The following is a 27,348-nucleotide window of genomic DNA, read 5'->3' on the forward strand; positions in this document are numbered from 1 at the left end:
GCACCGTTGCCTCTGGAATGCTCCAAGGATCTATCCTTGACTCCCTCCTCATCCTCATCTACATGCTGCCCCTTGGCAACGTCGTCCGAAGACATGCGGTAAGCTTCCACGTTATGCTGGTGATACCCAGCTCTTCTTCACCATCACCTGTCTCGACCCCTTCATTGCTTCTGACATCAGATTGCTTGTCCAACATCCAGTCCTGGATGAGCTGCAATTTCCTTCAGTTAAACATTGGGAAGACTTCGTCTTCTGTCTTGGCCACGACCTCCGTATCCTTGCTACGGATTCCCAAATTGTTTTTGGCCTAGCTCCTCCCTATTTCTGTAACCTCCTTCAGTCCCACAACCTCCCCCTCTTCCCCCCCCCCCCCCCCCCCCCCCGAACTGCATCACTCTGGTTCTGACCTCTTGTGTATTCCCCTCTTGCTTCGTCGCACCATTGGTGGCCGTGCCTTCAGCCATCTGGACCCTCTCCTTTAAGACCCTCCTTAAAACTCACCTCTTTTGGTCACCCCTCCTAATCTTCTTTGGCTTGGCTTCTGTTTTTGTCTGATTACACATCTGTGAAGCGCTTTGGGATGTTTTCCTATGTTAAGGCACTGTATAAGTGCAAGTTGTTAACATTGTCTGTACCATTTGTACCATAGCCCATCTGTTTAGACTTGGGATAATTCTTGTTGCCTTCCTTTGCACCCTTTCCAATTTGCATAAGTCCCATTTGAAGTATCGCAACTAGAATTGCGCATAGTAAGTGAAATTTGACCACTGCAATAAAGAGCCCCAGCCGAACCTCTAGATTTATACTGCACTGTTCTGGCTTTGTATGTCAATATTCTATTTTCTTTTTTAATTGCTTCTCCACATTGTCTCAACACTGATAATGACATCTTCTGTTGCTTTCAAACTCTTCCTGTGTCAATTCTATTCCCTTCACTGTGGACCTATGTTGCTCGTTCTTTCTTCCAATCTGCAGTACTTTGCATTTGTTAGTTTTAAATTTAATTTACCATTCATCTGCCCTATTATATAATGGGCCTAAATCTTGCAAAATATTAACTGCATCTTCCATTCCTAGTAAGGAAATTTTTTTTCAGACCCTGGATTCTGAGTGATTTTAGTTTAATTGAGTATTTTATGTAGAACTTTTTCAAAAGACTTCTGGAAGATAAATAAATTGTAGGGATTCCACAGGCATGATCTGCAGAATGCTATAACTCCAGGATTTATTTTATTTATATGTAATAATACCTTCAAAGAGGTCAATGATGTTTGTCAAGCAGGGCCTTCCCTCTTAAATCCATGGTAAACACCATTGGCTTAGTGGACAAATGCACCGTATGATGTGGAACCTAACCACAATTAGCAGAGTGTTCCAGGTTTAATCCCTGATGTATTAGCTTATTTCACCTACGGCAGCAATTAGGATGGTACAATTAGCCTCAATATTCCTAGAGATGGGAGGATAATCAGTCAGTTTTCCCACTCCTAATCACTATCCAGTGAAGCCTGCTGGAAAGTGTACGTGTGGATGTCAGGTGAGGAGAGAGTTGTGGTTGGTTGCGTTGCCCTCACTGTTGAAAAGCTTATTGGCACTCACCGTCTAGGCTCACACAAGACGAATGGTTTCTTGGGTTTGATATCGGAGAGCTTCCAGTGCCCTTGGAACCATGCCTCAGTATGACTCGGCACCCGAGAGAGAGGAGACGACTAGTGGGGGGAGAGAGAGAAGGCAATCATATAAGAAAATACATATAGTGCACTGAGGGTTATATGGTTGCTATATATACAATGCATCATAAATATTGTTAAACAGCCCATTAAATTTTACATAGAAAAAGTCACTGTCCTAAATGAAATGTGTGGGTTCTCTTTCAGGAGACTGATTATGTTGCAAACGATCAAGTTGACCTATACGATGATGTAATAGCGGCTGCCGATGGTAATAACCACGATGATCAAAGTTATGATGAGATATTACCACGACCTCCCGGTGAACCACAGAAAACAGATAATAGCGCCAGGCCGACCATAGTCTACACGTATGGAGGCAAACGGCAAGCTGTCTACGTGGGAAACCTGACATGGGTGAGTGAATCAAAACCTGGTTAGTGTTATTCTGATGTACATAGCCGTATGTCCAATGGATGGCAACTGCATTTGGACACACTGAAAAATTTCCAAGAGGCCTGGATGGGACAACCTTGTAACGTTATTTTTCTGCCACTGCCCCTCCTTTCCTGAATGTATTGACCATGTCCTAAATTACCTGGGACAATCCAATTTCGATGTGGGGAAAAAGTATTTATCCTGCTTTGGGAAGCCTAAATTTAGCTTTTGTCAGTTCTCCCTACTGTTAGAGAGGACTGAACCTTGCTGACTCCCAACTATTCCCACAATTCTATTGTCTGTCTCTCACCCATTGCCTCTACATTAAGAGACTTGTATCACGCTAACCTGGTGAGTGAAGTTGCTCAATCATGCCTAGAGTTTTTAGAATGGTTTCACTCACTGAGAATTGTGGGTAAACTCTGCTTCTCAGCATGAAATTAAGTCTGTAGAGTACATACGAAAATGACGGACAGGAAAAGACCAGCTGGTCCATTGCGTTTGTCCTATATCATCATGGTGCAACTTTACACCATGACTCCCATTGACCCCCCATCCATCAGCAGCCATGTAATCTCCTCAGAGAGGCAAGAAACAGAGAAAAAAAAACCTAGGGCCAAAAAAATCTGTGAAATTCCTCTCCCACCCCAAAGGCAACCAAACAAGTTTCAAGAAATCACAGAGAACAAGAGACGCAATGCCCAATACCTACCTACCTACCTTTCGTACGCTGTGATCATCCAGCTGCCTTTTGAACGCTTGCAGTAAATCCGCACACTGCACGAGCTAGCAACTTTCAAAGGTCGATGACTCTCTGCAAAAAGAAAAACCTCCTGATATCTAACCTAGTTCTATGCTTACGCAACTCATACACATGTCCCCTGGTCCTTCCTAATCTATCTAACTTAAATAGCATATCCACATGGACTAAATCTAATCCTTTCATTATTTTAAAGACCATAATCAAAGCTCCTCAAAGTCTGTGCTTTTCTAGAGTAAAAATACCCTGCCTTCTGAGCCAATCATGGTAACTAAGGGCATTTAAACTAGGTATCAATCTAGTGGCCCTCCCCTGAACCTTTTCCAGGGCTTCTATATCACTCGGCATGTGGGGGGGACCAAAAGTGGACAGAGTACTCTAAATGAGGCCTAACTACAGACGTATGCAAGGACAGTATAATGTTTTTTGTTTTGTATTGGATTGTCCTAGCAATATATCCTAGTACTCTTTGTTTTTGCTGTAGTCTTGTAACACTGGTTGTGAATCATAAGAGGTTCATGTGTACCACCTGGGTCTTTCTCCCGCTCAACAGTCTTAAGTTTACAATCTTGCATTGTATGCAAGTGCTTGGCATTACCCCTACCCATGTGTATAAAATTACATTTATCGATATTAAATGACATCTGCCAGACATGGGCCCATTCCCCCATCACACCTAGATCTGCTAATTGTTATTTATTTTTTTCTCATCTAAGGTCCTAAAGCCTGCACTGGCATTTGTATCATTTGCAGACCTCAAGTTACCCCAGCGCCTTCATGCAGACCATTGGTAAAGATGCAGAGCAACGGTTGTAACACCGATCCCTGCAGGACTTCACTAGTAACCAGCACCCCCCCCACCTCGCAGAACCACGGCCATTAGTAACAACTTTCTGCCTACAAGAATACAACCAATTCCTCATCCATTCCAAGATCTGCCCACTACTCCCATAGGATTCAACCTTTTTTAGTAGGTTATTGTGTGGCACCCGAACAAAAGCTTTTTGAAAATCCAGGTATATAATGTCTACCAGGCTACCCATCTCCACCAACCTAGTAACTTACACAAAAAATTCAACCAAGTTGATGAGACATGATCTGCTTTTCCAGGAGTCACGTTGAGAGTCTCTTATAACCCCTTCCCTGTGTAGGTGGTCAGACAAAGAATCTCTAATGATCCCTTGTAGCAGATGTGTGACAGGTCGAATATGGTGTGTCACCTTGATTAAGAACTGAAAGGTTTAATTTCAGACTGTGCTGTAATTTTGTTTGGAAATATGACAAGAATGTCCTATTTTCGATTGCTGCCTTTATAGGAAAGGACTTGCATTAATATAGCGCCTTTCATGACCTCGGCGTCCCACAGTGTTTTATGACCAATGATTTTGAAATGTAGTCATAGAAACATAGAAAATAGGAGCAGGAGTAGGCCATTCGGCCCTTTGAGCCTGCTCTGCCATTCAGTATGATCAGGGCTGATCCTCTATCTCAATACCATATTCCCGCTCTCTCCCTATACCCCTTGATGCCTTTTGTGTATAGAAATCTATCTAGCTCCTCCATAAATATATTCAGTGACTTGGCCTCCACAGCCTTCTGTAGAAGAGAATTCCACAGGTTCACCACCCTCTGAGTGAAGAAATTTCTCCTCATCTCAGTCCTAAATGTCCTACCCCGTATCCTGAGACTGTGACCCCTCGGGAGTCAGTGTTGTATTGTAGGGAAATGAGGCAGCCAGTTTGCACACAGCACATGACCGGATAATTTTTTAATGGATAAACATTGGTCAGGACACTGAAAGAACTCCTCTGCTCTTCGAATAGTGCCGCGGAAACATTTACGTCCATCTGAGAGGCGGGGCCTCGGTTTAAAGTCTCATCCAAAATCAAAATACTATGCTTGCGCAAGTGCACCTGCCCCAATCGTGGTTTGGACTGGGCCAGAGGTTGTAGCCCCAACTGGTAATGGGATTGTGTGGGTGGCAGCTGGACTAAGGCTTGGTGCTCACGGCAAATTTACAGGACTAGCAGGAAAATGGTGCTGGAAACTAAGGGACAAAGAAGGAAAAAGAGAAGAACTAAAAAGGAGAGACTGAAAGAATATTAATAGCGATCAGGGCAAAATTAAAACCAAAAAGACTAGAAATAATGGCTGGGGTTTTTTGCTTCTGCACTTGCCCCCATTTGTTTCAATGGACAGGAAATTCATGGGCTGGTGAGTAGACAAATGGAAAACGCTGAGTTCAAGTAAAGGACAGAAAGTAGGAGAGAAAACCTGAAGAACAAAGGGGAGCTATTTTTGTCTGGGCCTCAGTGTAGCGCCTTGGGTATCCACGTATACAGTAGGGATCACCAGACAGCAATTAGGTGCAGGAAACCTGACTGGTGCATTTACCTACTGAACCGTCAGAGGTGTTGACTGGCTGATGTTTAAAAATAAACTAAGCCCAACTAGAGTTTATTGAAGTAACCTCTTTGATTTGCCTTGGTTTTCTCCACACCCACTTCCGCCACACCGTGTCCCCCTACAGAGGGGTAAACGAGAGAAACCCAGCCAGTATTCTACTGAGAGTAAACAGCTGAACTTCTTCCATCCTTGCTTTTCTTTCCCTTCCTGCAGGGACTACTGTTCACAGTCATCTTTGGCAGCTTGAAATTGAGGCAGGTTTGGTGGGGGGGAGGAACTGTGGGTGCGTACTAGTCTATGATGTCGTACACTTGCACACCAAACTGTCACTCTAGCCAGCCTGCCATGTGCATTAAAACTTTTACAACAGGAAATGTATTTATTATTGGACATGTGCTGAAAGTGACTTGGAGAGATTCCATTTGACTTCTTTGCCTTAATTAAGTGGTAATTAATTGTCATCAGTACTGGATGTTTAAATGAGAACATTCTGGCATTATTGTGAAGTGTTGTTTTGAAAATCTCAAAATGGCAATTGTGAAGGTGGTTCTCCAATTGTGTTTACAGGTGTAGGTTTTCTTTGCATCCTCTATCTTGAAAATTATAAATTTTCAAAATGGTTGCTGTTAGTGAAGGGTACTGCAATAAGTTATATTTGTGTCAGGCACTGTATCACCAATATTTATTAACTCCACAGTTCAACTTTACAATTTATAAGGGGCTCACTGAAGGAAACAAATTGTGTCAGAGACATACAGGAGAGAGAGAGGAAACAGAGAAGGAGAGACTTATAGAAAGAATGGGGAAAAGTCAGAAATGGGTACAGAGGTGACAAAAGAAAATGCAAGCCATACAGAGAGAAAAACAATTGTAAACAATTTTACAACACCAAGTTATAGTCCAGCAATTTTATTTTAAATTCACAAGCTTTCGGAGGCTTCCTCCTTCCACAGGTAAATGTCTCAGAGAAAAACAAGGAGAGGGAAACAGAAAAATTAATGGGAGTTGAAGAGAGACAGTTATTGTCACACCCAATTGAGATCAGCTAACTCAGCACAAAGTAGGGATCGGAACTAGGATTGGCTTAGTGTTGCACAGGGTGGTACATTCACCACTAGGTCATCGGGGTGTCCTTATGGTTTATTTTCATATCAATGTCTGGATAGAGGACTGTGCTGGTTTTGCCTCCATTCTCGCTCATCGGGTCTATTTTCTGGTCTGTTGTGTAGATTTAGTTGTAGAATCAGATTTGTGGGTACTCACTGTATGCTCCATGTGCAAGATTACTTCAGTGAGTCATGTGCAAACTGTGAAGTTATTAAACATGTGCATCTCCTAGCTTTGATGCAAGAGTTTTGAAGTCAGAGCACTTGTATCCAGCTGGTGTGACCACAAAAAGCAAATCCAACTTGTAACTCAAAAACGACATCAATGCCTGGCACAGGTGTAATTGCCCATCCCCAGTCTCTAAACAGACTCAATCAAGTAGTCTATATAAATACTGTTCTAATTTTGTTTGAAGTTTATAACCATTTGCTCAAGTTCTGTGCTCACCGTCCAAGCTAAATATCCTCCTATGGTGGTTATACAGTGCCCGGTACTTAATGCAGTACCCTTCACCAACAGCCACCATTTTGAAAATTTATAATTTTCAAGATAAGAGGATGCAAAGAAAATTTACATCTGTAGACACAATTGGCGCACCGCCTTCATAATTACCAGCCTCTGTCACCATCTTTGTAGGGTTGGCCATATATAGTCAGTAAGGTCAAGGTAAGTAGGGTATTTAGCTTGGATGGCGAGCACAGATTTGATGAAATGATTATAAACTTCAAATAAAATTAGAACAATAATTTGACTCACAGGAAAGTGAATATGTGGAACAGATTCCTGGAAAAAGTGGTACATTTTTGGTCAATTGCTCCCTTTAAAAAGGAACTCTATTAATACCTGTCCAAAAAGGGGGAATTCAGGGTTAAAGGGATAGTGATAGATTTGTTTGATTCACAAAAGAGTTAAGAACATAGAAATCATGGGTGGAGGGGAAGAGAGTGCATGATTGATGTAGTCATGTGTGGACTGTGGAAGGAGTGGGCTTGATGGGCTAACTGAACTTTTCTCATTCAGATCCAATTGGTGTCTAGCTTTATATTTGTTTCCTTTTTGCTGGGGTGGTGTAGAAAACTACAGGTGCTGCTAGATTCAAAGAAGAAAATGTCAGATTTCCAACACCAAGTGCCGTGCGGAAGGAACAGCAAAAAGCTGGGAACAGGCTGATTAATTACAGAAGGACCTGAACAAATTGAGGAGTTAGCAGATGTCATTTAATATGAGCAATTGCAAAATCATAAGATTGGAAAAGGACAATAAACAGTGTCAATACAAGCTAAATAATATTTTTCTCCAGGACACCCACAGGAGAGGGATTTGGGGATATTAGTGGATGGATCTTTGAAGCCATTAGCACAATGTGTGGTAACAGTAAAGAGATCAAATAGGATCTTGGGGTGTCTATCCAGAGGAATAGAGATCAAATCTCAGGAAGTGATTGAGTTTGTACATAGCATTGGTGCATCCTATCTGGAGTACCAAGTACTATTATAGTCACCGTAAAATGAGCAAAACATCTGGGCGTTGGTGAGGGTGCAGGGAAGGCGACTGAATTGACCGCTGAGATTATGACAATCTTAGTTATGAGCAAAGCTGGAAAAATTGGGAATATTTACACTGGAGGAGAGAAGACTCGGTGGTGATCTTATAGAAGTAATCAAGATCCTAAAGGGTATGGGCAAGATAAATGTCAATATATTTCACATTGGCACAGATTCTACAACAAGAAGGCAAAAAGAAAGTTTAGATCCATCTACTTTACACAAGAGCGTGATGAATGTATGGAATGTACTGCCAAGGCAGGTAGTGGGAGCATGAATGTATCAGAAAATCTTTATCATTATATAAGATCAACAATAATGTGCTCGTAAGCCAACAAAAATACAGAAATCTGCTGATGATCTAGGATTGCCTTCCAGAACGCACCCCGCCCCTCCCATTTTTCAAAACAAACCTAAGTACAAGAGTTTTTATTTCAAATGCTGTGATGTACACAGCATTAGTGAAAATGGCACTACTTCTGGCTTTGAAAGCAAATTGGAGGGTGGAGGGGAATTGAAAGTCTGATCCTTCTGTTACTCTTCTCTCGATTTGCTGGTGACTTTCTAACTTCTTGTGTTTTGTTTCATTCAGTGGACGACGGACCAGGACGTGGCTGACGCTGTCCATTCAGTGGGTGTGCAGGACCTGTTGGAGATCAAGTTCTATGAAAATAGGGCCAACGGGCAATCTAAAGGGTAAGTGCATCTGAAAATCTAACTGAGCTAATGGGATACAATTAGCATCCATGTCAACTTCTCCTTGAGGTACTAAAAAGAAAAGAAAGCCATTGATTTATGCAACATCTGAATATAGAAAGAAAGAACTTGAATTTATATAGTGCTTTTCACATTCTCACGAAGTCCCAAAGTGACTACGTTTCAAAAGTAATGTACTTTTGAAACGTAGTCACTGTTGTAATATAGGAAATGTGGCATCTAATTTGCGCACAGCAAGGTCCCATAAACAGCAATGTGATAGTGACCAAATAAACCGTTTTAGTGATGTTGTAGATACATCTCTCAGAAATATCTCAGTGCTTCAAAAACAGTGAACTACTTTGAAGTGCAATGACTGTTGTGCTGTAGACAAACGTAGCAGCCATTTTGCAAGATCGAACAATAAAATAAGCAACCAATAAATTTGGTGGTGGGTGGGTGGGTGGGGTGGGTGGCGGGCGGCGGGCGGAATGTTGGTCAGGACACAGATAACTCACTGCTGTTATTTGAGTAGTGCAACGGAATCACAAGCAGACAGTACCTCAACATTATTGAATTGGAGTGTCTGCTGCAGTGTACGTCAGTGTTATTTACATGCTGAGTCTGGCATGGACTTTGAACCCACAACTTTTTGAACCAAATAAAAACAGAAAATGCTGGAAAAGCTCAGCAAATCAGGCAGCATCTGTGGAGAAAGAAACAGAGTTAACGTTTCAGGTCAAATACTCTTTGACCACCCCTGTTTGTTTCTTTCTCCACAGATGCTGCCTGATTTGCTGAGTTTTTCCAGCATTTTCTGTTTTTATTTCAGATTTCCAGCATTTTGCTTTTGAATTACTGTTTGAGCCAAGCTGACACTAGAATAAATGCTTTTAAATAATAGCCGGAAATCAAACCTGGGTCAACGATTCGGAGGGCAGGTACATTCACTATTTCATCATCCAAATCCTCCAGGTAACAACAGGTGTGCCACCTTCGAGTTATCCAAACCAGGAAAACAATTGCTTGGATTTACTATTGGTAAGAATGGCTATGGATGAAGAATTGTGATTTAATTTTAATATCCATTTTGTTTATTTTAACCTTCCTGTTCAGTTTAAAGCGGGTGCTAGTGACATGGGAAGCTCGCTGAAACCCCCTGAACTTTGTGGGGGGTGGGGGTGGGGTGCAGAAGCCAGCTAGGTTACAGCCCACAAATACAATGTCATTAATGCATCATATCTCAGGGGTTCTGTCATTCTGCCTACATTACTTCATTTCAAATCCATCCATTTCAACTGCATGTTGATTGTTCCCTCCCATTGTTGAGCTTGTCATCTTCTCCCAACTAATTTTCCTTGGTAACACCCTGTTTAAGATAAAAATATGTAATAACAGGGATGGAACTCTCCAGTGTTGCCACTAAGATTTCAGTTAGGTGAAATTTTCATACTGTGTCCTCTAGAAATATAAAAAAAATCCAACGGTACAGTTATAGATTCTGACCTTCCAAACTTGGATTGTGCATGTAGAAAGCATATATAATTTTCATAAGTCACTTGGAAGACAAAATATTGTCCAAGGTGTGTAAGTTCACAGGTCACACCAAATTGGGTGCAGTGGCCAGTGATGCTGATGAATGTGCTAACCAATCCAAAAGGATATGGGTAGGTCAGGTCAGTGAGCAAAGAGATGGCAGATAAGTGTAAAGTCATGGGATTAGAAGGAATCTACATTTATAGAGTACCTTTCACAACCTCAGGATATCCCAAAATGCTTCATGGTCATTGAATTACTTTTTTGAAATGATGTCATTCTCGTGCAGGCAAAGTTAGGTAGAAGAAACGAGAATGTGAATCACTTATCAAATGTCAATGTGCTTGAGGTAACAGCAGAAAAGAGATTGAGGGCTTTTTGGTGGATAGACCATTAAAACCGTTGTTTTGTGTTCGCAGGCGATTTTAAAAAAGCAGATAAAATGTTTGATGTATAGCTGAGTGTGACTTGTAAGTCTAGGAGGTGATGTTGAATTTGCTTCTGGAGTGTTGTGTTCAGTTTTGGACTCTTATTACAGGAAAGATGTAGAATTATTGGAGGGAGACCAGAGGAGGGCTGCAAGGCTGATTCCTGAACTAAGAGGGCTGAGTTATGAGGAAAGATTATGTACTATAGACTTCATCTTCTAGGAAATGGAGGATATGAAGGGAGACTTAACGGAGGCCTTTAAGATTTATATGGATATGCAGAAATTAGATCTAGGAAGGTTCTTCGGGAAGCAGTTTGAAGCTAGTGGAGTCAAAGGAAAATAGAAAATTTAGGTGATCCTTTTTTAGTAAGAGGTTGATAAAATTGTGGAACAGATTCACAGTGGGTAATACAGCTGGTCTTCAGCTTTTGGTGGAAGAATTAACATGATTAAACATGGAGTGTATCACGCTGTATTACATTATCGATTCAAGTGTGATTCTTTTTTTCTAGTAGCAGCGTTGCCCCCCCCCCCCACACAAGTGATAGCAAACTTAATCATTGTTTCTCATAACTGGCTCCACAGGGGAATTTTTGTGAAAATTGGTCAATGTGTTCTCATCAAAGAAAAACAGTAAACATTAATTAAAGTACAATCAAGCAATAATATAGAAGCATTGGCCTCATTTTGTTTTTACTGTTGTTCACTCTGAAGTGATTTTGATGCTATTTTCATGGGGTGGAATGATTTTTAACAGTAGTTCATTGTGGCCCCGTTATGTATTTTTAAAAACAATACCTTGTCTCTAGTGTAAATCTCTAATTATCATTAATGACTATTTGGTTATCTAGTTATGATTTTGTTTTAAATATTGCAGATGATTTCTGCATGGTATGGGTAGGGTCTGGTCGCCATTTTGGGACGATCTCTGGGGCAGGTAGGTTTGGTGGCCATTTTGGGACGATCTCTGGGGCAGGTAGGTCTGGTGCCCATTTTGGCACAATCTCTGTGTGGGGTAGGTTGATCTGATGACCATTTTCTGTGTGGTTTGAGGTTTGTGCCCTTTGTGAAAATGAACATTCAGTGTGGCTCAGGATCATAACTACAAGCCCAGTTTTGTGAAGATAGCAAGCATGTTGGAGGCCAGTTATCTCAGCCCCAGGGCATTGCTGCAGGAGTTCCTCAGGGCAGTGTCCTAGGCCCAACCAGCTTCAGCTGCATCATCAATGACTTTCCCTCCATCATAAGGTCAGAAATGGGGATGTTCGCTGATGATTGCACAGTGTTCAGTTCCATTCGCAACCCCTCAGATAATGAAGCAGTCTGAGCCAGCATGCAGCAAGACCTGGACAACATCCAGGTTTGGGCTGATAAATGGCAAGTAACATTTGCGCCAGACATGTGCCAGGCAATGACCATCTCCAACAAGAGAGGGTCTAACCACCTCCCCTTGACATTCAACGGCATTACCGTCGCCGAATCCCCTACCTTTAACATCCTGGGGGTCACCATTGACCAGAAACTTAACTGGACCAGCTATATAAATACTGTGGCTACAAGAGCAGGTCAGAGGCTGGGTATTCTGCGGCGAGTGACTCACCTCCTGACTCCCCAAAGCCTTTCCACCATCTACAAGGCACAAGTCAGGAGTGTGATGGAATACTCTCCACTTGCCTGGATGAGTGCAGCTCCAACAACACTCAAGAAGCTCGACACCATCCAGGACAAAGCAGCCCGCTTGATTGGCACCCCATCCACCACCCTAAACATTCACTCACTTCACCACCGGCGCACTGTGGCTGCAGTGTGTACCATCCACAGGATGCACTGCAGCAACTCGCCAAGGCTTCTTCGACAGCAACTCCGAAACCCGCGACCTCTACCACCTAGAAGGACAAGAGCAGCAGGCACGTGGGAACAACACCACCTGCACGTTCCCCTCCAAGTCACACACCATCCCGACTTGGAAATATATCACCGTTCCTTCATCGTCGCTGGGTCAAAATCCTGGAACTCCCTAACAGCACTGTGGGAGAACCTTCACCACACGGACTGCAGCGGTTCAAGACTGCGGCTCACCACCACCTTCTCAAGGGCAACTAGGGATGGGCAATAAATGCCGGCCTCACCAGCGACGCCCACGTCCCATGAACGAATAAAAAGAAAGAATGATTCTGAGGGAAAGCAAACTTATTTCACTGTTGCTTCCTGTGCGACCTGCACAACAAAGATCCCAAGGTTTCAATGTCAACAGTTTGAAAATTTCTTCCATCACCTTTGAGCTGATAAAAGGGAAAATCAAACAGAGTTCCCACTCCTGATTGCTACACAGCATGTCCTTCTGAAAATAGATGTGTGTGTGGACATTCAATAACGATAGGATCAAGCTTGGCTGTGATGACCATTGTGATCGAATAGCCTGTCAGCCACTCTGAGGTCACGTATGAAGACCAGTCACTTGGATGTGGTACAACAGGCTGCAGGAACTTGTGGAATTATACCACAGCAAGAAAATTGGAAAGTTTTTTCAAAATTCAATATCCGATTCAGTGCCAATCAGTTGTATTATGCTCAGGAAGAGGCCACAGGTTTCAACCTGTTCTGTGCGTATTACTCATATTTATCATTACAGCTGTACTGTTTGGCTGACAGAATTTGTACAATCATTTTGTTGAGCCTGGGCATTCTGTCCTTGCTGGCATATTCCCATTCAGTTCAATCATTATTGCATTTCTTCAGGTTACTATAACAAATCCATAGTATGCAGTAGTTAAGCTAGAGTGATTTGTTCTATGTGATGGCTGAGGATCTGAACACAGTGAACTTCTGTTGTGCTTTTCATCTGAAACTGGTGTTGTGGTTGTAATGAACACTTCAGATATAATGTAGAAATGGAGGATGGAGAGCTGGAGCATGTATTTGTTTGTAGTCAGTGATTGCGCTAGTGAGTTTGTTCTTGCAATGCAAGCGTTTAGCACACTTTACTAATTTCTCTTGCGCAGGAGGATCATCGTGGTTCGATCGTTCATTTGCATTGAATGCAAATAAAGCCAAACCATATTAATGTATAATATTAGTGGGGGAAGCACTACTAGTGGCTTGGCTTGCACCAATGTTAGGAACGATGCAGTTCAGCTTTCATTGAATTACACAGCACAGAAGGAGGCCATTCAGCCCATCTTGCCTGTGCCGGATCTTTGAAAGAGCTATCTAATTAGTCCCGCTCCCCTGCCCTTTCCCCATAGCCCTGCAAATTTTTCCACTTCAAATAATTATCCAATTTCCTTTTGAAAGTTATTATTGAATCTGCTTCCACCACCCTTTCAGGCAGTGCATTCCAGATCATAACAATTCGCTGCGTAAAAAAAAATGTCTCCTGATCTTGCCTCTGGTTCTTTTGCCAATGATCTTAAATCTGTGTCCTCTGGTTACCGACCCTTCTGCCACTGGAAACAATTTCTCCTTATTTACTCTATCAAAACCATTCATGATTTTGAACACCTATTAAATCTCCCCTTAACCTTCTGTGCTCTAAGGAGAACAACCCCAGCTTCTCTAATCTGTCTACGTAACTGATGTTCTGCATCCCCGGTACAATTCTAGTAAATCTCCTCTGCATCCTCTCCAAGGCCTTGACATCCTTCCTAAAGTGTGGTGCCCCGAATTGGACACAATACCCCAGCTGGGGCTTAATCAGTGTTTTATAAAGGTTTAGCATATCTTTCTTGCTTTTGCACTCTATGGCTCTGTTTATAAAGCCAAGGATCCCGTATGCTTTTTTTAACAGCCTCCTCAACTTGTCCTGCCACCTTCAAAGATTTATGTACACACACCCCTGGGTGTCTCTGTTCCTGGAGGATGGAGAGCTGGAGCATGTATTTGTTTGTAGTCAGTGATTGCGCTAGTGAGTTTGTTCTTGCAATGCAATGCACACTTTACGAATTTCTCTTGCGCAGGAGGATCATCATGGTTCGATCTCTCATTTGCATTGAGTGCAAATAAAGCCAAACCATATTAATGTATAATATTAGTGGGGGAAGCACTACTGGTGGCTTGGCTTGCACCAATGTTAGGAACGATGCAGTTCGATGCAGTTTCATTGAATTATACAGCCCCCTTTAAAATTGTACCATTTCATTTATATTTGTATTAACTCAGCTGAGCGTTTCTGTGATGAGTTGTGCCGGAAACTAGCAGTTCGTGCATTCAGTTCTTCACACAGCAAGTTGCTGATTACCATTCACAAAAGGGGGAAGATATCAGTTTGCTACCACAGCATACATGCCCATGAACAACAGGTCTCCAAAGGGAGGTCTGTCACTGGTGTAGTGAAATCCAATTAGTTTAACAGACGTTATAAAAGCTGGAATTTCACAGCCGGTTCAGCAGCATTTGTAAAGAGAAAAGACAAGTTAAAGTTTTGGATAGAGACTCTTCATCAGAACATGAACCTGTATTCTTTCCAGATGCTTAAGGATCTTCCCTGTATTTGTGCAATTTTGTTTTTATTTCATTTTTCCAAAGTTTGCAGGGGTTTTATTTCTTATTTATCTCTAGCTTAACAGATACAGCAGTGTGGTTTACAGGTTAATCTCTCTGTGAGTTAGGGATTTCTGCCACTTGAAATAGTACTTGCCAAGTCTTGGCTCAGTTAATGAATTGACAAATAGCAGTTAATTCAAAAATGAATATTGAAAAATCCAGAATTTTTTTGTGGGAAACAACAATCTGCTCTTAAGAATCAGTTTTTACATGACAGAGTCAGACCTGTGGGCTGACATCAAAGAGTGTGAATATGTTGCTGAGCAAGATGCCAAATGCACTTTGAACTGAGAATTGCAGTGCAGTAAATGTTTGAATGTTTAACATGTGCAAACGGGGCCATTAGATTAAACAGGTGCTTTATAAAAAAAAAAGACAGAAAATGCCAGAATCACTCAGCATCTGTGAAGCGAACAGAAGAGTTGACGTTTCAAGTATGGAATAAAGCTACAAAAGAAAGTTGAGGAAGTGAGGCCCTCAATGACCAAGTAGATAACAGCACCGCCTGTTGCAGTACTAAGCCATGCAGCCCAGAAGGTCCCAGGGCCAGTGCTGGGTCTGTGTTGAGTTAGCTAATCTCCACCAGGGCAATAGAAGGGTGGTACAACCCAGAGGACAGAATTGGACTCTGTTGCAATGCCCTCTTAATTGAATAGCCTTGATAAGTAAGTGGAGGTTACCTGGCACCTGTAGAACGTATCTGGCGAGAATTGGTGTCTTCAGGGGATAAAATTGGTGAGAAAAAAACACAATAAAACTGGAATAGAAAGTAAAGAAAATGAGTGCTACAGTAAAAAGTGAGAAAGGAGAGGGAGGAATGGGGGGTGGGTGGGGAAGGGGAGGGGGGTTGGTGAGAGGGTTTCAACCATATTCTGTATCTGAGGTTAAGATGAGGACTGTTGTAAACACTTCAGCACAAGCTGTTTTGTGTTATTCCATCCACTGGGGACTTGTACCAGCTGAAGCATGCATCTTGTGAAAAGAGCTGAACTTCGTAATTTGATTAAGATACAAAATTAAGAAATCTGGAGTGTGGCACATCTCACTGTACTATTGTAAGCAGAAAAATGCAGCAGTGGAAGTGAACTGGTCTCTCTCTCTCCTCCTCTTTCCCACCCCCCCCCCCCCCCACCACATACACATGCTCCGGTACCTTACTTAAGTGCCCATTTTTCATATGTGATCCTGGACGGTGAGTGTTGGCAGGATATGTGCACATCACAGCAAGCTTAATCCTGTCCTTGTGCACTTTCCATCAAGTTTCACTGGATAGCAGTCAGAAATAGGAATGTTGTCTGATTATTATTTTTCTCCCTCCCTACCCACCCCATATGCACTGACTCTGAGGGTCCCTGGTTTGTGTTTGATTCCCTAGTCTTTGCTGAGCTTACAGTCACCTGGGGGTAGCATTTGACACACTACAGTTAGCCTCAGAGCACCTGGTTTAGCGAAGGGAAAATCAGCGAGGGTTACTACTCCTGATCCCTATCCAGTAACTTCTGCTGGAAAGTACATATGCGTGTCAAAACAAGATCAAACTTGACTGTGAATGTCTCCAAGGTTGAACAGCTGACTGACACCTATTGTCTGGGCTCATGCATGAAGAATTGGTCCATGGTAATGCAAAGCTGCTGGGACTCTTGGAACAGTAGCTAGCAAGAGTTGGGCCTTCAGGAGTGGAGGGGATAAAACTGGAAATGGTTCGCTGAATTGCTGTGCTGTGATAAGTAATAGATCTCTTTTTTGTTTTCTTTTTGTCTTCCTCTATTTCCTGACCAGGTTTGCTGAAGTATATCTGGGCTCTGAAAGTTCCGTCCGACGCCTCATGGAGCTACTTCCGCAAAGAGAACTTCATGGACAGAGACCGGAGGTCATGCCTTGCAATAAACAGAATCTCAACCAGTTTGAAGCGCAATCCAAGAAAAGTAAATCTTTGGAAATTCTACACTACATTAGATCTTCATTAACCTCTTTGCAGACCTGTATGTTTGTGAGCCAGAGTAATACCTGTGGCAATGGTGGATAACTGTTTCACATCCAGTTATATCGGGAATTACTCTGGTCACCCGCTAGTAAGCCAGTTACTAACACTGGCTTTTATGCAGCACAATATGTTTCCATTTGGTTAATCTAGCACACAAAAATTTAAATGGACGTATTGTCGTTAGGTAATGAACTGAACAAGTTCAACGGATACTAAATTCAGCTCTATGCCTTTGTCATATTAAGTTTTACAGGGGCAGGAAAAAATATATTGTTCTAAAACACCTATTGGCCGATCCAATGGGAAAGCAAAAGGGCAAATTTTTTTGAGGAAAAATTGTTTCCACTAAATAGCAGCAGCGCATATAGAAGCTGCGAATGCTACCAGGTGGGTTAAGAGAAGTACTGCAGTTGTGGGATATACTACACAATTGGGCTGGCAATTTGTGTTCAGAGGGAATATGCTGGGGGGTATTAATTCTTGGACTCGCTACTCACTGCCTCCTCCCCAACAGTTTAATATGACAAATGTTTCTATTTTCATATTTGTGAATTGTAAATGTGTTTTAAAATGGATCTTATTGGAAATATGATGGAAGGAACAGAGCGTAATATCGTATATTCTTTCAAGAGATTTCTTGTTGTGATGTGACCGTGTTGCCCATTGCCATCAGTGTTCCCAGAGTCCACAATCTCCTGCATGTTGTGTTGCAATAAAATCTTGTGTTCGTGCAATTCACTGCACAATGAGGTCTATCTGTGCTGTGCATTTGAGGGGGAAGAGAAACAAAGCACTTCATTATGACAACTGTTTAGACTTCAAACTGATCGACAGGGTCATTTTCTGATGTCTGGCATGTTGTGCATTATTTCTCTTCACCCCTTCAAGGGTTGTGGGTATGTCCTTCCCCAAAGGCCGGGAACACCTTTTGCACCACTATAAAACATGCTGACTTTGCATTTCTGTGTATCAACCTACAGGCTTCAGAGCTGCTTACCAGTCCAATGGCTTTATTTGTCTACTCCACTTCAATGCCTGCCACATTCCTAATGCTTTCAGCAGGATTAGCCTTGTCTTTCTTACGCACTTTGAAAGATAATACTGCTTTGTAAATATAATCCCTTAAAGGGGCAGAATCCAGATTGGATCCCCCTTATTTATAAATCACCTTAATTTTTTTATTAACGGTTTCTGTAAAATTTTGGAATATATTTGAATGGCGAGTGCTGTTGACATTGGGAACTGGCTGGGAAGAGTTACTGTGCCCAATGGTGTGAGGAGACTAAATTAGCATGCAGTTAATTTATTTTAATCTATTTTATCGATGCTACTATAATCAGTGCTCCTCTGAACTTCCCCTTTCCCCCCCCTAAACTGCAACGCCCCCTCCTGCACGCTCTCCCTCGCCGCGCCTTTATTGTATCTAAATCAAGATCATTTCACGGTCTCCAATTCTAACTCATTCTTTCTCAGTACTTCAGAAACGTGGAACTCCTCATCTCCCTCAGTCTTTCTTTCCTCGTAAAATCGACAGGTTTTTAAAACCCAAGCTTGACACTATTTAACCACTACTTCCTGATTCCCACTTTCTTCAACCTTGGTGGTGTCCTGTAATGTGAGTGGGCCTTTGCCCTGTTTCTGAATGGAACATTTTTTTTAGAAGTTCAGTCTGAAGCAGCTCCTTGTCCCCCAGTCACCTTTACAAAGTTACTGAAGGCGAAGTTACTGATATTTGTCATTGTGTTAATTCAGCTCCCTCACACTGTCAGGCTCAGTCTCTCAGTTTTGGAGTACTGAGCAAATCTTAGTATTTTCACCCCTAGCACCAATAACGTACTTACCTTTTAGACTGTGTATGTACCCGTGTGTGATAACTGTTGTATCTTTAAAATAAAACACGTTGATCACACCAATCTATAATGAGACCTGATGATACACTAGTGTCCTAAAGGCACCCTCTTTGATTTTACTTTGGAACGTTCCATCTGTGATTCTGGAAATTCTGGTAAGTTGAGAAAACCATCTACAGCTAGTTAAAAAAAATTATCAGTGAAATACTAACTTATTATTTTTTTTAAATCTACATCACATACCTTAGACATTTTTACATCAGAAGGGCTTAGGACAAGATTGTCGGCTGACGATAAAACTAGCAGAAGTTTGTAATTTTTGTTGTTGAGTTTGATGTTATCCAATTATTATGAAGTCTTTGTACCCCCTTTGATTGTGCCAAGCAGTGGAAAGCTACCTGGCTGGGATCCAGTTGGATCCTGTTTTCCTTTAGTGTTGAATATTCCTTTGGTCCTTATTCTCCTGAAAATAGGGATTTTTCTGGATTGGGATGTTGCTTGCCTGACTGTTCGTGTTACTGATCTATTCTTGTCTGTCACAGGTCGTATGTAATTGAAATTGAATAATGGCACTTGCCCGTTGGTCATTTATTTTCATTTCCTCACACTTCTCACTCGTCCTTCTTTACCCTTCCTCCCTCCCTTCTTTACCCTTCCTCCCTCCCTTCTTTTCCCTTCCTCCCTCCTTTCCCTCCCTCCCTTGCTCCTTTCTTTCCCCCTCCCTTGCTCCTTTCTTTCCCCCTTCCTTGCTCCTTTCTTTCCCCCTCCCTTGCTCCTTTCTTTCCCCCTCCCTTGCTCCTTTCTTTCCCCCTCCCTTGCTCCTTTCTTTCCCCCACCCTTGCTCCTTTCTTTCCCCCTTCCTTGCTCCTTTCTTTCCCCCTCCCTCGCTCCTTTCTTCCCCCCCTCCCTCGCTCCTTTCTTTCCCCCCCTCCCTCGCTCCTTTCTTTCCCCCCTCCCTCGCTCCTTTCTTTCCCCCCTCCCTCGCTCCTTTCTTTCCCCCCCTCCCTCGCTCCTTTCTTTCCCCCCCTCCCTCGCTCCTTTCTTTCCCCCCCTCCCTCCCTCCTTTCTTTCCCCCCCTCCCCTCGCTCCTTTCTTCCCCCCCCTCCCCTCGCTCCTTTCTCTCCCCCCCCCTCCCTCGCTCCTTTCTCTTCCCCCCCCCCCCTCCCTCGCTCCTTTCTTTCCCCCCCCTCCCTCGCTCCTTTCTTTCCCCCCCCTCCCTCGCTCCTTTCTTTCCCCCCCCTCCCTCGCTCCTTTCTTTCCCCCCCTCCCTCGCTCCTTTCTTTCCCCCCCTCCCTCGCTCCTTCCTTTCCCCCTCCCTCCCTCGCTCCTTCCTTTCCCCCTCCCTCCCTCGCTCCTTTCCTTTCCCCCTCCCTCCCTCGCTCCTTCCTTTCCCCCTCCCTCCCTCGCTCCTTCCTTTCCCCCTCCCTCCCTCGCTCCTTCCTTTCCCCCTCCCTCCCTCGCTCCTTCCTTTCCCCCTCCCTCCCTCGCTCCTTCCTTTCCCCTCCCTCCCTCGCTCCTTCCTTTCCCCCTCCCTCCCTCGCTCCCTTCCTTTCCCCCTCCCTCCCTCGCTCCTTCCTTTCCCCCTCCCTCCCTCGCTCCTTCCTTTCCCCCTCCCTCCCTCGCTCCTTCCTTTCCCCCTCCCTCCCTCGCTCCTTCCTTTCCCCCGCCCTCCCTCGCTCCTTCCTTTCCCCCGCCCTCCCTCGCTCCTTCCTTTCCCCCTCCCTCCCTCGCTCCTTTCTTTCCCCCCCCTCCCTCGCTCCTTCCTTTCCCCCGCCCTCCCTCGCTCCTTCCTTTCCCCCTCCCTCCCTCGCTCCTTCCTTTCCCCCTCCCTCCCTCGCTCCTTCCTTTCCCCCCTCCCTCCCTCGCTCCTTCCTTTCCCCCCTCCCTCCCTCGCTCCTTCCTTTCCCCCTCCCTCCCTCGCTCCTTCCTTTCCCCCCTCCCTCCCTCGCTCCTTCCTTTCCCCCTCCCTCCCTCGCTCCTTCCTTTCCCCCTCCCCTCCCTCGCTCCTTCCTTTCCCCCCTCCCTCCCTCGCTCCTTCCTTTCCCCCGCCCTCCCTCGCTCCTTCCTTTCCCCCCGCCCTCCCTCGCTCCTTCCTTTCCCCCTCCCTCCCTCGCTCCTTCCTTTCCCCCTCCCTCCCTCGCTCCTTCCTTTCCCCCTCCCTCCCTCGCTCCTTCCTTTCCCCCTCCCTCCCTCGCTCCTTCCTTTCCCCCCTCCCTCCCTCGCTCCTTCCTTTCCCCCTCCCCTCCCTCGCTCCTTCCTTTCCCCCTCCCTCCCTCGCTCCTTCCTTTCCCCCCTCCCTCCCTCGCTCCTTCCTTTCCCCCTCCCTCCCTCGCTCCTTCCTTTCCCCCTCCCTCCCTCGCTCCTTCCTTTCCCCCTCCCTCCCTCGCTCCTTCCTTTCCCCCTCCCTCCCTCGCTCCTTCCTTTTCCCCCTCCCTCCCTCGCTCCTTCCTTTCCCCCGCCCTCCCTCGCGCTCCTTCCTTTCCCCCTCCCTCCCTCGCTCCTTCCTTTCCCCTCCCTCCCTCGCTCCTCCTTCCTTTCCCCCTCCCTCCCTCGCTCCTTCCTTTCCCCCCCCCTCCCTCGCTCCTTCCTTTCCCCCGCCCTCCCTCGCTCCTTCCTTTCCCCCGCCCTCTCCTCGCTCCTTCCTTTCCCCCCTCCCTCCCTCGCTCCTTCCTTTCCCCCTCCCTCCCTCGCTCCTTCCTTTCCCCCTCCCCTCCCTCGCTCCTTCCTTTCCCCCTCCCTCCCTCGCTCCTTCCTTTCCCCCGCCCTCCCTCGCTCCTTCCTTTCCCCCCCTCCCTCCCTCGCTCCTTCCTTTCCCCCGCCCTCCCTCGCTCCTTCCTTTCCCCCGCCCTCCCTCGCTCCTTCCTTTCCCCCTCCCTCCCTCGCTCCTTCCTTTCCCCCTCCCTCCCTCGCTCCTTCCTTTCCCCCGCCCTCCCTCGCTCCTTCCTTTCCCCCCGCCCTCCCTCGCTCCTTCCTTTCCCCCGCCCTCCCTCGCTCCTTCCTTTCCCCCGCCCTCCCTCGCTCCTTCCTTTCCCCCTCCCTCCCTCGCTCCTTCCTTTCCCCCGCCCTCCCTCGCTCCTTCCTTTCCCCCGCCCTCCCTCGCTCCTTCCTTTCCCCCGCCCTCCCTCGCTCCTTCCTTTCCCCCGCCCTCCCTCGCTCCTTCCTTTCCCCCGCCCTCCCTCGCTCCTTCCTTTCCCCCGCCCTCCCTCGCTCCTTCCTTTCCCCCGCCCTCCCTCGCTCCTTCCTTTCCCCCTCCCTCCCTCGCTCCTTCCTTTCCCCCTCCCTCCCCTCGCTCCTTCCTTTCCCCCTCCCTCCCTCGCTCCTTCCTTTCCCCCTCCCTCCCTCGCTCCTTCCTTTCCCCCTCCCTCCCTCGCTCCTTCCTTTCCCCCCTCCCTCCCTCGCTCCTTCCTTTCCCCTCCCTCCCTCGCTCTTCCTTCCTTTCCCCCTCCCTCCCTCGCTCCTTCCTTTCCCCCTCCCTCCCTCCGCTCCTTCCTTTCCCCCCTCCCTCCCTCCGCTCCTTCCTTTCCCCCTCCCTCCCTCGCTCCTTCCTTTCCCCCTCCCTCCCTCGCTCCTTCCTTTCCCCCTCCCTCCCTCGCTCCTTCCTTTCCCCCTCCCTCCTCGCTCCTTCCTTTCCCCCTCGCTCCTTCCTTTCCCCCTCGCTCCCTCGCTCCTTCCTTTCCCCCTCGCTCCTTCCTTTCCCCCCTCGCTCCTTCCTTTCCCCCTCGCTCCTTCCTTTCCCCCTCGCTCCTTCCTTTCCCCCTTTCCCCCTCCCTCCCTCGCTCCTTCCTTTCCCCCCTTTCCCCCTCCCTCCCTCGCTCCTTCCTTTCACTCCTTCCTTTCCCCCTCCCTCCCTCGCTCCCTCCTTTCACTCCTTCCTTTCCCCCTCCCTCCCTCCCTCGCTCCCTCCTTTCCCCCTCCCTCCCTCCCTCCTTTCCCCCTCCCTCCCTCCCTCCCTCCTTTCCCCCTCCCTCCCTCCCTCCTTTCCCCCTCCCTCCCTCCCCCTCCCTCCCTCCCTCCCTCCCTCCCTCCCTCCTTTCCCCCTCCCTCCCTCCCTCCCTCCTTTCCCCCTCCCTCCCTCCCTCCTTTCCCCCTCCCTCCCTCCCTCCCTCCTTTCCCCCTCCCTCCCTCCCTCCCTCCTTTCCCCCTCCCTCCCTCCCTCCCTCCCTCCTTTCCCCCTCCCTCCCTCCCTCCTTTCCCCCTCCCTCCCTCCCTCCCTCCTTTCCCCCTCCCTCCCTCCCTCCCTCCTTTCCCCCTCCCTCCCTCCCTCCCTCCCTCCTTTCCCCCTCCCTCCCTCCCTCCTTTCCCCCTCCCTCCTTTCCCCCTCCCTCCTTTCCCCCTCCCTCCTTTCCCCCTCCCTCCCCTCCCTCCTTTCCCCCTCCCTGCCTCCCTCCTTTCCCCCCTCCCTGCCTCCCTCCTTTCCCCCTCCCTCCCTCCCTCCTTTCCCCCTCCCTCCCTCCCTCCTTTCCCCCTCCCTCCCTCCCTCCTTTCCCCCTCCCTCCCTCCCTCCTTTCCCCCTCCCTCCCTCGCTCCTTTCCCCCTCCCTCCCTCGCTCCTCCTCCCCCTCCCTCCCTCGCTCCCTCGCCCCTCCCTCCCTCGCTCCCTCGCCCTTCCCTCCCTCGCCCCCCGTCCTTCCCTCCCTCCCTCGCCCCCCCTTCTTCCTTCCCTCCCTCGCCCCCCCTTCCTTCCCTCCCTCGCCCCCCTTCCTTCCCTCCCTCGCCCCCCTTCCTTCCCTCCCTCGCCCCCCTTCCTTCCCTCCCTCGCCCCCCTTCCTTCCCTCCCTCGCCCCCCTTCCTTCCCTCCCTCGCCCCCCTTCCTTCCCTCCCTCGCCCCCCTTCCTTCCCTCCCTCTCCCCCCTTCCCTCCCTCCCCCCTTCTTCCCTCCCTCCCCCCTTCTTCCCTCCCTCCCCCCCCCCTTCTTCCCTCCCTCCCCCCTTCTTCCCTCCCTCCCCCCTTCTTCCCTCCCTCCCCCCTTCTTCCCTCCCTCCCCCCTTCTTCCCTCCCTTCTTCCCTCCCTCCCCCCTTCTTCCCTCCCTCCCCCCCTTCTTCCCTCCCTCCCCCCTTCTTCCCTCCCTCCCCCCCTTCTTCCCTCCCTCCCCCCTTCTTCCCTCCCTCCCCCCTTCTTCCCTCCCTCCCCCCTTCTTCCCTCCCTCCCCCCTTCTTCCCTCCCTCCCCCCTTCTTCCCTCCCTCCCCCCTTCTTCCCTCCCTCCCCCCTTCTTCCCTCCCTCCCCCCTTCTATCTTCCCTCCCCCCTTCTATCTTCCCTCCCCCCTTCTTTCTTCCTTCCCTCCCTCCCCCTTCTTTCTTCCTTCCCTCCCTCCCCCCTTCTTTCTTCCTTCCCTCCCTCCCCCCTTCTATCTTCCTTCCCTCCCTCCCCCATTCTATCTTCCTTCCTTCCCTCCCTCCCCCCCTTCTATCTTCCTTCCCTCCCTCCCCCCCTTCTATCTTCCTTCCCTCCCTCCCCCCCTTCTATCTTCCTCCCTCCCTCCCCCCCTTCTATCTTCCTTCCCTCCCTCCCCCCCTTCTATCTCCTTCCCTCCCTCCCCCCTTCTATCTTCCTTCCCTCCCTCCCCCCCTTCTATCTTCCTTCCCTCCCTCCCCCCCTTCTATCTTCCTTCCCTCCTCCCCCTCTTCTTCCTTCCCTCCCTCCCCCCCTTCTATCTTCCTTCCCTCCCTCCCCCCCTTCTATCTTCCTTCCCTCCCTCCCCCCCTTCTATCTTCCTTCCCTCCCTCCCCCCCTTCTATCTTCCTTCCCTCCCTCCCCCCCCTTCTATCTTCCTTCCTCCCTCCCCCCTTCTTTCTTCCTTCCCTCCCCCCTTCTATCTTCCTTCCCTCCCTCCCCCCCTTCTATCTTCCTTCCCTCCCTCCCCCCCTTCTATCTTCCTTCCCTCCCTCCCCCCCCTTCTATCTTCCTTCCCTCCCTCCCCCCCTTCTTTCTTCTTCCCTCCCTCCCCCCATTCTATCTTCCTTCCCTCCCTCCCCCCCCTTCTATCTTCCTTCCTCCCTCCCCCCCTTCTTTCTCCTTCCCTCCCTCCCCCCCTTCTATCTTCCTTCCCTCCCTCCCCCCCTTCTATCTTCCTTCCCTCCCTCCCCCCTTCTATCTTCCTTCCCTCCCTCCCCCCATTCTATCTTCCTTCCTTCCCTCCCTCCCCCCCTTCTTTCTTCCTTCCCTCCCTCCCCCCTCTTTCTTCCTTCCCTCCCTCCCCTTCTTTCTTCCTTCCCTCCCTCCCCCCCTTCTTTCTTCCTTCCCTCCCTCCCCCCCCTTCTTTCTTCCTTCCCTCCCTCCCCCCCTTCTATCTTCCTTCCCTCCCTCCCCCCTTCTATCTTCCTTCCCTCCCTCCCCCCTTCTATCTTCCTTCCCTCCCTCCCCCCCTTCTATCTTCCTTCCCTCCTCCCCCCTTCTATCTTCCTTCCCTCCCTCCCCCCATTCTATCTTCCTTCCTTCCCTCCCTCCCCCCCTTCTTTCTTCCTTCCCTCCCTCCCCCCCTTCTTTCTTCCTCCCCTCCCTCCCCCCCTTCTTTCTTCCTTCCCTCCCTCCCCCCCCTTCTTTCTTCCTTCCCTCCCTCCCCCCTTCTTTCTTCCTTCCCTCCCTCCCCCCTTCTTTCTTCCTTCCCTCCCTCCCCCCTTCTTTCTTCCTTCCCTCCCTCCCCCCCTTCTATCTTCCTTCCCTCCCTCCCCCCCTTCTATCTCCTTCCCTCCCTCCCCCCCTTCTATCTTCCTTCCCTCCCTCCCCCCTTCTATCTTCCTTCCCTCCCCCCCTTTCTTTCTTCCTTCCCTCCCTCCCCCCTCTTCTTCCCTCCCTCCCCCCCTTCTTCCCTCCCTCCCCCCCTTCTTCCCTCCCTCCCCCCCTTCTTCCCTCCCTCCCCCCCCTTCTTCCTCCCTCCCCCCCTTCTTCCCTCCCTCCCCCCCTTCTTCCTCCCTCCCCCCCTTCTATCTTCCTTCCCTCCCTCCCCCCTTCTATCTTCCTTCCCTCCCTCCCCCCCTTCTATCTTCCTTCCCTCCCTCCCCCCTTCTTTCTTCCTTCCCTCCCTCCCCCCTTCTATCTTCCTTCCCTCCCTCCCCCCCTTCTATCTTCCTTCCCTCCCTCCCCCCTTCTATCTTCCTTCCCTCCCTCCCCCCTTCTATCTTCCTTCCCTCCCTCCCCCCTTCTATCTTCCTTCCCTCCCTCCCCCCTTCTATCTTCCTTCCCTCCCTCCCCCATTCTATCTCCTTCCTTCCCTCCCTCCCCCCCTTCTTTCTTCCTTCCCTCCCTCCCCCCCTTCTTTCTTCCTTCCCTCCCTCCCCCCCTTCTTTCTTCCCTTCCCTCCCTCCCCCCTTCTTTCTTCCTTCCCTCCCTCCCCCTTCTTTCTTCCTTCCCTCCCTCCCCCCCTTCTTTCTTCCTTCCCTCCCTCCCCCCTTCTATCTTCCTTCCCTCCCTCCCCCCTTCTATCTTCCTTCCCTCCCTCCCCCCCTTCTATCTTCCTTCCCTCCCTCCCCCCCTTCTATCTTCCTTCCCTCCCTCCCCCCCTTCTATCTTCCTTCCCTCCCTCCCCCCCTTCTATCTTCCTTCCCTCCCTCCCCCCCTTCTATCTTCCTTCCCTCCCTCCCCCCCTTCTTTCTTCCTTCCCTCCCTCCCCCCCCTTCTATCTTCCTTCCCCTCCCTCCCCCCCTTCTTTCTTCCTTCCCTCCCTCCCCCCCTTCTTTCTTCCTTCCCTCCCTCCCCCCCTTCTTTCTTCCTTCCCTCCCTCCCCCCTTCTTTCTTCCTTCCCTCCCTCCCCCCCTTCTATCTTCCTTCCTCCCTCCCCCCCTTCTATCTTCCTTCCCTCCCTCCCCCCCTTCTATCTTCCTTCCCTCCCTCCCCCCCTTCTTTCTTCCTTCCCTCCCTCCCCCCTTCTTTCTTCTTCCCTCCCTCCCCCCTTCTTTCTTTCCTTCCCTCCCTCCCCCCCTTCTTTCTTCCTTCCCTCCATCCCCCCTTCTTTCTTCCTTCCCTCCCTCCCCCCCTTCTTTCTTCCTTCCCTCCCTCCCCCCCTTCTTTCTTCCTTCCCTCCCTCCCCCCCTTCTTTCTTCCTTCCCCTCCCTCCCCCCCTTCTTTCTTCCTTCCCTCCCTCCCCCCTTCTTTCTTCCTTCCCTCCCTCCCCCCCTTCTTTCTTCCTTCCCTCCCTCCCCCCCTTCTTTCTTCCTTCCCTCCCTCCCCCCCTTCTTTCTTCCTTCCCTCCCTCCCCCCCTTCTTTCTTCCTTCCCTCCCTCCCCCCCCTTCTTTCTTCCTTCCCTCCCTCCCCCCCCTTCTTTCTTCCTTCCCTCCCTCCCCCCCTTCTTTCTTCCTTCCCTCCCTCCCCCCCTTCTTTCTTCCTTCCCTCCCTCCCCCCCCTTCTTTCTTCCTTCCTCCCTCCTCCCCCCTTCTTTCTTCCTTCCA

At 48.4% G+C, this 27,348-nt stretch overlaps 1 protein-coding gene across 2 annotated transcripts in view; it reads left to right on the plus strand.

Annotated features, from left to right (window-relative positions):
• LOC137327881 (cleavage and polyadenylation specificity factor subunit 6-like) overlaps nt 1-27,348 on the plus strand; it is a 59,152-nt gene that overhangs the window by 8,757 nt on the left and 23,047 nt on the right. For both annotated transcript variants that reach the window (XM_067993770.1, XM_067993771.1), the window contains exons 2-4: nt 1,878-2,087; nt 8,518-8,621; nt 16,909-17,054. In XM_067993770.1, coding sequence (XP_067849871.1) covers nt 1,878-2,087; nt 8,518-8,621; nt 16,909-17,054 — 460 coding nt within the window. The remainder of the gene's footprint in view (nt 1-1,877; nt 2,088-8,517; nt 8,622-16,908; nt 17,055-27,348) is intronic.

Source organism: Heptranchias perlo, chromosome 12 (assembly GCF_035084215.1).
Source record: "Heptranchias perlo isolate sHepPer1 chromosome 12, sHepPer1.hap1, whole genome shotgun sequence".
Classification (NCBI taxonomy): Eukaryota; Metazoa; Chordata; class Chondrichthyes; order Hexanchiformes; family Hexanchidae; genus Heptranchias; species Heptranchias perlo.